We start from the raw sequence: 9,175 nt of genomic DNA on the forward strand, positions 1-9,175 counted from the left end.
AGGTGTAGTCAGCCACTGTCATGTCGCGTTGACGCACATTGCTCAACTCTTGTCGGAGTTGGAGCTTCCTGGTTGTGGTGCTTGCAACGAAAATCTTTTTCAGATTTCCCCAAGCATCCTTCGGCGTTCTTGCATCCTGAATGTAGCTCAAGAGTTGTTCGCTCACACAGGACGTGAAGCAGTAGAGAACTCTGCTTGTTGACTGTTCCCAAGCCGAGAAGTCTATGTGTGTGGATTCCGGTGCTACATCATTCGCTCCATCAACATAGCTCCAGTATCCATGTCCAAGCAGGTACTGGTGCATCTTGTACGACCAAGATGCATAGTTACTTCTGTCGAGCTTCTCAGTTGGAAGCGAACTAGCCATACCTCTATCCATTTTTTATCTTTTCGTTCTTCACCGAGATTAGGTTTTTTTTGTTTTTGTTTCAAGCTGAAGTCAATTGCAAAGGTTCTCAACCCTCGCACTTTGATACCATGTGAAATGTTAAGTGCGAAAGCTATCAAAACACAGAATACCAATAGAGAAAAAACAGGTTTAATGGAGAGCTTAAGACACAATGTACGCGGGAGAGACAGAGAGGGAAAAACACACAGAAAAAAACTAAATTCAAAATAATGTGTAAAACTCTGTACATAGGATGTGCTAAGAGAGCACTTTTATACACGTCCATACGGACTGATAGAAGTACTGACACGTACTTCAATGCTCATAACTGAGCTCCTACACTAACTCCCAAATATATTCCCTCGCGGAATATCTGTTCAACGGCCTCCCGGTTTCCGCACCGATCCGGCCTCTTGTTGCGCACCGGTTTGCGCACCAATTTATGCACCTATCCGGCCTAACCGATCGGTCCAAACCGATCCGGTTCTCGGCTTGCACAGCCGATCTGGCCAATGTTGAGCTTGTATCTCAACAAAGACGATATATAGTGTGGCTAAGAAAGCTTCTAAGGGAAATCTTGCATAAGAAGTTACAATGGATCATTCAAGTGGTAGAATACTAGCGAAGAGGATAAAAGATTGAATCGAATGATGGGAGATTTTATGCAATTGAATGATGTAGGGGTTTGGAAAATCGAAGGAGGTGAGAACTCACAAGCAAACAATGCAAGAGTTGGGGAAACCATACGATGTGAAAGTTCACTATATGAAGACAAAGTCAGAGGATATAGGATTTATTTATATAAATGTTGAAGCAAATAGTATTTGGGTAAAGCATTTGAGGGGTGTTTGGATGTATTGTAAGGATGTGGATAAGATGTGTGATTTCTGTGGATTAGAAATGGAGTCTCTTCATCACCTATTATGGTCCTATAAGGATGCTAAATTGGTTTAGAAAAGGTTTTTGCATCTCTTGCATGAAGTATATGGCTCTAGAGCATATAAATGGGGGGGAGTGATGTGGGTTGATATTAAGAGTGAGCTACAAGATTATGAAAAAGAAAAGGTTAGCTTTGCATTGTATACAAGAGGTCGATATGTTGAGGAAGTGTCGCCATATTCAATACAAAATGGGGTGGTTTGGGAGACGATTAGTTCAATAGTCTTATGAGTTTTTTGGACTAGTTGATGTCAAAGGATATTTCAGGAAATTCAATCGAATGATGTGGATGTAGTCAAGGAGATTTGGTTGACTTTGGTGCATTCACTAAAATGAGAATATGATGCTATCAAGGGTGTTTAGATAGTAGGCTTTCGAAAGGAAGAGGTTTTTAAGAAGATGTGGGAAAGGATGAATGTCTTATTCATGGATAATGGTTGTATATGTTGGGGGTATCAACCACCTCTCTAGGTATTTCCTCCACTGACATGAAGCATATGGCCATGTAGAACTGTTCTTGGCAATGCTTTGGGAGATATGTATGTCTGTGGCAACCTAAGAGCAATTGAAAAGGTAAAAATATGAGTTGAAGTATCATGTAAATCACTTTAGACATAATATAAACCATTGTTGGCAAAAAAAACACTTAAAGGGGGAGTGCATGTTATGCACCAGCCACCAACTCCTATCATATAAGTCATCAAGAAAACAAGAGGATGTATGGAATATGATAGATGGGTTAACAATTGGGTCTAGCAACATACCATATATATATATATATGAGTTTGTTGACAATATTATGGGGCTAGCTTTGAGTTTGCCCACTTAAGTCGTATGTTTATCAACTTCTTAGAAGTAAGTACATGAGGTTAGAGCTCTCACTGTATCAAACCCTTTCGTTGTAACAGTGCTTCAGCATCGTGCTAAGAATATACGAATATTTGTATTCACTCCAACATGTGCTCGGTGCCCGAGGATTTAGGCGCAATGTCCATTGGGTTTGTGTAGAGAGTCCAACGCGAAGAAGATGTAGTTTGAATGGGAGTAGCTAGGCATGCAACCTCCTCCTCCTCCTCCTCTGCTTCATCTTTTGGTAAGGTCAGGTCTTGTCTTGTCTAGTTTGGTGTGGCTAGGTCAAGTCAGGTCAGGTCAGGTCTTGTGTAGTTTGGTGTGACTAGGTCAAGTCAAGTATAGCGAGGTTTTCATGTGAACCAAGAAGGTTCATTCATTCATGCACTCGTTCAATCTGAATGAACACACACACACACACACACACACACACATTCATGTGTTTCTTGTCCCCTCAGTCTCTCTCTCTCTCTCTCTCTCTCCTCCACTCAACCGCAACACACCAAGACACACAGAAAGAAAGAAAGCAAAAAAAAGCACCCAAACGGACCTATCACATGTCTCACGCCATTTCAAGCTTTCCCCCCCTATCTCTCTACCCATAGCTTCCATATACATACATACATTAGCAGTTTGATCTGTGTAAAAAAAACTTCCTTGTTTCCGGTTATTGCCAAGAAATCCATGAAACCCTAAACGATCTACGAGTAACAGAAGCAAAAAAAGATGGAGAATATGGACTGCAACGAGAGCTGTAACAATCGCTATGGTGTCCTTGACATCGCCTGTGAGTCTCTCTCTCTCTCTCTCTCTGTTGCTCTTGTTTTTCTTCAAATTTCTGTCTCAGGTTTGGCTATGTATATTGTGAGTTACTTTTCTAAATCTAGCATCGCCTATTTTTTATTGTTTTTTCTGGGATTTTGATGCCCATTTAATGGGAACCACGAAGGTTTTTCAAATCATGGGATTATTTTGTAGTGTCAATTTCTGCTCTTTTTTATTGAGCTCTGCCATTCTCATCCTAAATGGCTTCATGTTGAATCATAAAGACTTCCTTTTTGTGCTGGATCTTGGCTTGGTAACTTTCATATTGGGGGTTATATTTGAGGTTCTGAAGATTTTGTAATCGGAAATATCTTTTGGACTTCTTCACCCATTTCATGGATTCGTCCCGAACTATGAAAATGTACCCAAAGCTTTCAATCTGCCTGTCTGAGGCCTGATTACATAATTTCTGATACACATTAAATCGGTATTGAATGTGAACTGAATTCCCGTCGTTTTTTTGTACAGGGAGAGTGTACTGTAAGAAGGCCTGCAGTAGTGATGGTGAAAGCTGGGATGAATGTGAGTATTCCATACAATGTTTTTCTTTAACGTATTGTAGGATAATTAAAAGGTCATATATAGTTAACCCTCCTAGAAATGAGCATTAAAGTGCCGATCGTAACCATGTACTTAAAGTGATGATATTGAAGCACATGATTGATCATTATACAGGATAAGAGATCTGTTGCACTATTTCTTTTAATGTTTCCAGTTAAGAGGATAATATGAACTCTAGGTCACATTATTGTACATAATTTGTAGGTTCAATAGAATCATAGTCTTTTACAATATTTTTTGCGTGCTTCAATGAAATACAAAGAGAGTTCTTCAAGATTGAAATTTTTATATCTGGTTAAAATGAAAGGAAAAAGGAGTAAACCTCTAATGAAAAATTGAAATTAAATGGGGAGCTTCTTAACACATAGGGAATATGTCTAGCTAATCATAATATAGTAAAATGGGGTCACAACAGAAAGGATAGAGTCAAGGTTAGTAACTATTTCAATTAAAGACCTTGAAAAAGACAAAAAAGAAAAATTGTACATCATTGTAACCATTGAAACTGTATGTCCAAAGCATTATTAATGGTATTATTATTATTACTACTACTACTACTACTACTACTATTATTAAAAGAAAAAGAAGAAGAACAGAGTGAAATGCATTGTGAAATTTTGTAGGTAAAGAAGATTGCAAAAGTCTGTGTCACAAGACACCTGTACTCAAAGAGTATGAGTGGTCAGCACATTTGGCTAGATCTCCAGGTTCTCCGACACAATCTCGGGTTAGTCACTCATTCTCATTCACTCACATTTTTGCTTATATACCAAGTAGAGTTCTTGGATAATATGCTCCTTTCATGCCATTCAGATTCTGTGGGAGAGGTTTGTGTTCCGTTCAGAATGTGCATACTATTATGACAATTGTATCTTGTAAGGAAATATTTTAGTCAGTGTTATAATATATGATGGAAGTTTGCTCATCGTTGTCACTGAGGATTGTATTTTACCATTCTGAGATAAGATCTCATGTTAATTACCTACTATTTTGCCAATAATAATAATATTCATGTGTGTGTTTCTCATTTTCCTCATATTTGTTCTTTACAGAAATGTGAAAAGGCATGTATTCGAGGCTGTGCTTACAAGGTCTGTAAAAACACATTGCAAGGAGATTTCTCTCTCCTATTGAACATTTCATAGTGGAGGGTTTCTTGTTTAATATTTTATTTTCTATATATGCCAGTTCAATGTAACAGTATCAGAACTTGCTGCTGCATTACCAAAAAAGCCGCATCCACCTCATAAACCTTCCCAATTTCACATGGAAACAAAAGACAAAGTTGATGGCGAGTCACCCGACATATCTGCATAAGATAGATCCCTGTAATATCTTGAGATATTGTAAGGATAAGGTCATGTGGCGTAAGCACCAGCTACAACAGATTGATCTAATGAAGATTCATGATTGATGATTGATCCAACCATGATTGATTTTTACAGCATTTGTTAATAATTCCATCAAAATGATGATTGATCCGATTATATGATCGCCCTTTTCAGCATTTCGAAATAAACCTCATTGATGACACGTGTAAATTGTATTTCTGAATAGCATTTAGGGTCAAACTTTTTTAGTCTTGAAAAGTTTTTCATGCAAAGGCGAGAGTGGAAACCGAAGTCTATTGTAATACAACATCCAAGCAATGCAAAAGAAAAATAACTTGTGCGTTTTGTCGGAGTTCATTTAAATGTTTAACTTGCGAGCCAAATTATAATTTTTGTGATACAGTGTCTATGAATATGTGAAGAGAAAAGAAATAGTTCATTAATGTCTCTAAATTGTGCTGTTGATGAGGGAAACTGATATGTTCTGAGAACCTGAATGCTAGTGAGAATGAGGTGCCATACGCAAATATTACAAGTTCATTTGTTAATGCATTTCTGTGACCTTGGTAACAGCAAATTGTGCTCATGTAAGACAGACTAGCGAAATAACCATCAATCAAGCTGCCAAGTTAGTTTATGATAAGCTGTTTATAGGATTGTATGGCACAATGGTTTTGGTCAACAAATCAATTGAACAATAATTTATAAAGTGCTCTAGAAAGTTGGAGGCAGTAGAAGTGCAAAGTTAGTCAATGGTTGGATATGGGCTGCAGTTATGGAAGTATTATTCTTGTTTGGAATCTATCAACCAAAAAGGTAGATATATTCAAGATGCAAATAAAGCATGTGGCTTGGAAAAATCTCACACAAAATGGTCATATTAGATGGGAACTAGATCTGGAACTAGAAAAAGGATAAGAAAAGGGCATGAAGTAATTAAAAAATGAAATAGAAATAGAAACAAGAGCATGGATTGTGGCCAGAACATGATATGAAACATGAGTAAGAATAAGAACAAGAACAACAATAGGAATAAGCAATAGAATTGTAGTAGGTTCACAATCAAGAGATAATGCATGCATTGGGATTGATGTAGGTGCAAAGGGTAGCATAAAAAATTGTCTTAAGATTGTGGTACCAATTATGAAACAAGAAAAGTAGAAGAATGTTGATAGTGGAGATAGGAACAAGATCAAATAGTTGGAGCATGAGCTAGGTATGTGTGGACTTGATCACAGAGAATATAGATAGATAGATAGATAGATAGATAAGCATGAAAAGGGATTAAAATCAAAAGAATTGCAATCAAAATGTTTAATTGTATTCATTTGGATGAAAAATGTGAAGGGTTTGAGTCTTGGCAAGTGTAAGAGTAAATAACTTTTCCAAGAATAAAAGAGTAAAGGAGTTTTAGGGTTTGGGCTTCTCCTCTCTCTCTCTTTCTTCTTCTTCTTGGTCTCTTACTTTTTTTAAGAGGGTTTTGGGATAGGGACTCCTCTCATTCCTCTCTTCTTCTCGAAGAGTTTATGGATCGAGGATTCCCTCTCTTCTTCTTTTTCATAAGGAAATTTAGGGTTTGAACTCCTTCCTTTTATTCTTCTTACATGAGGTGATCTGAGGGTCAAGGATTCTCTACCTTCTTCCTCTTTTCCTTCTTACTTTATGTTGCTCTCATTGTAATCAAAACTTTATTGTTTTCGTTCTTAATATTATTCGCGGCAATCTAAGATTGTTTGCTTGCATTCCCGCTATTTGTTTCATTTCATGTTTGTGCTCTATGGCCACATGAGAGTGAGAGAATCAACTTGGGACTCCACCCACCTCAATAAAGAAGCCCATGAAAGTGACCCTCAAGATGAGTCCAAGGCATTAAGGGATCCTAAAGCACAACCCGAGCTCAAGCATGTGAAGCTAATGCACAATCCCGATCATGCAAGATCAAACCCACGAGCCCGAGCAGACAAGAGCCAACACTTGAAGGGAGCCCATGACAAGCCCATAAATGGGGCCCAACAAACAAAAGGGATCCACACACAAGGACGGCCCCCCGAAGGGCCCCAACAATAGAAAGGCCAACATACGAAGGGTCAACACACAAAGGGCTAAAACACATACCATCGGCCCACCCAAAGGGGGTAGTACAAAAGGGAATATGACACTTATAAACATGCGGGTGAACAATGAGCACTTGTTGACTCACCAAGCACAAGAAATGGCAACCATCCAAATCATACATGCATGCGTACAATCATACACATGCAATCATTTATACACACATACATTCATGAGTACATGCATACAATCATACACATACATACAACTGAACATTCATACAAGCATATCGTACATCCATACATATACAATCATCATGAAACTTTCCTATGCATGCCAAGCAATTGGAATGTATCATGCCTTGGCCATGAAGAGAAGTGCATCAACCAGGATACCAAGCAACTAAAAGGGTACATGAGATGGAGGTAGTAAGAACCAATAGAGGAAAATGCAAGCCAATAGGTAGCCAAGTGTGAAATGGCCACACCCACAATGTAAAACTGATATAAACCACACAATGGATTTGTAAAGTTCTCCTAAGTGATTAGAGCTCTAAGCTTCCTCTCCTCTTTCTTGTAATCATAAGCTTAAGAGAGATTAGTGATAGTGTTTAGTAGAAAAACATTAATCTCTCATCCTTGTTAGTGCTAGACCTCTTAGCAAAAGGGTTTAATAAATATATTATTGATTCCTATTTGTCTAAGAGAGCAAGTGCAAGAGAGATATAATCGTATATCATTAACCAAGTTAGCGACTCGGAGGTATTTGACAACAACCTCCGCCTGGTTCGCCACCAAGAGGGTAAACATCGGTCCAGTCCTTGAGCAAACAACGATATCGACGGGAGGCAAAACTCCATCGATCCATAGAAGTGTTTCCGTGCGGCACACAGATCTTACACTATGCCATCATCATGGTCATTGTCATTGTGTTGAGTGGGCTATTAAATGTCAGCAACATTGTTTGCATGGTGTCACATTAATCTATTGTAAGTGTTTTTTTAGCTTATTGGTACAAAGGACACACAGATGCACTCTTTGGGTATTGGGAGGTTACTCTTGACACTAACGTGTTGAAAATGATCCTCACCCCAGACTTTTTCACATGCCTTTGGGACACTATTAAAGAAGACCTCCTCCAGGCATATGAGGAGTGTGAATGTTAACATGCGGAAGCGTTAGACAGAACCGGCTCAGCCGGATAGCAACAGAGAATAAGATGAAGGTTTAATGAAGAAGCTTAATGCACAAAGAGTATACGCGGGAGAGACAGAGAGAGCAGAACATAAACTCAATTCATAAATGACTTTGAAACTCTCTACATACAATGTGCTATAACAACACTATTTATACAAAGTCCATAAAGGACTGACAGGTACTTCAATGCTCATACGTGCGACTGACACTAACTACGAGACAATAATTACCTAGTAGTCTAGGCTACTACTAGGCTTCCAGTTCCCGCTCGAATCCGGTTCTTCGAACCATCTCCCCGATCCAGCTCTTGTTTCCGGATACCAATCTGGCTCTGGATTATTCAGCCAATCTAGATCCAGTTGAGCTTGCTCGCTCAACACTCCCCCTCAAGCTCAACTTGAGGTCGGATCTGTCGAATACATGTGTATAATGGACGTATTCACACTATCCCGTTTTGGCCATTTATGTAATTAGCATAAAGGGTAGTTGCCCTAAGTCAGTCACTATATATAGTGACCTTGTAACCTCTTTGTGAGGTTGGTTGTTGTATTATTTGCCTTATGAAATAAGAAACTCTTTTGTGCCTCTCTCTCTCTCTCTCTCTCTGTGCAACGACCTACATTCTGTCATACGCAGGGAATAAACAGGAATCGAGTGCTTCAAGATCTTCCGCACTGACGACATTGCTTCCAACATCTGGTATCAGAGCAGAGGTTCGGCCGTCATCACCGCCTGCACAGCATTCGGTTCTTCACTTCATCACGGCCTGCACAGTATTCGCGTCATTCGAAGAAAGAGAGAAGAAGAACGAAAACGAGGTTTGCACCTCATCGCGTTAGATCCCCTTGCTTGGAGTAAGCCAGCAGGTTGTACTCTGTCCCTTGTGATCGTAACCGCTCGAGGTGAAATCCCCTTGTGCAACTTTGACAACAACCCAAATTCGTGCTTCATCTGGCTGATCGACATTCGGGAGGATCAGTCGGATCCGTCTCTCTCGTCGCTGCAGTCACCCGAAGCCGAATCGGTCCAGATAA

At 39.2% G+C, this 9,175-nt stretch overlaps 1 protein-coding gene across 1 annotated transcript; it reads left to right on the plus strand.

Moving 5' to 3' along the window:
• The first annotated feature begins 2,777 nt into the window (after positions 1 to 2,777).
• Positions 2,778 to 5,112, plus strand: LOC147852453 (defensin-like protein). Its single transcript, XM_087333780.1, has 5 exons — positions 2,778 to 2,963; positions 3,470 to 3,523; positions 4,186 to 4,289; positions 4,615 to 4,653; positions 4,751 to 5,112. Exons 1-5 carry the CDS (start codon positions 2,903 to 2,905, stop codon positions 4,877 to 4,879), a joined length of 387 nt encoding a protein of 128 aa, XP_087189906.1. The 5' UTR covers positions 2,778 to 2,902; the 3' UTR covers positions 4,880 to 5,112.
• The last annotated feature ends 4,063 nt before the right edge of the window (positions 5,113 to 9,175 follow it).

Source organism: Azolla caroliniana, unplaced genomic scaffold (genome assembly GCF_043228905.1).
Source record: "Azolla caroliniana isolate FFs.n. ecotype wild unplaced genomic scaffold, voAzoCaro1.0.p SCAF_18, whole genome shotgun sequence".
Classification (NCBI taxonomy): domain Eukaryota; kingdom Viridiplantae; phylum Streptophyta; class Polypodiopsida; order Salviniales; family Salviniaceae; genus Azolla; species Azolla caroliniana.

Bases quoted from the DNA above. Each gene is read 5' to 3' on its own strand.
- LOC147852453 (XM_087333780.1), top strand. From the start codon at position 2,903: ATGGAGAATATGGACTGCAACGAGAGCTGTAACAATCGCTATGGTGTC. The intron at 2,964-3,469 runs GTGAGTCTCTCT...TTTTTTGTACAG, and splicing joins TGGTGTCCTTGACATCGCCT to GGAGAGTGTACTGTAAGAAG. The intron at 4,290-4,614 runs GTTAGTCACTCA...TGTTCTTTACAG, and splicing joins GTTCTCCGACACAATCTCGG to AAATGTGAAAAGGCATGTAT.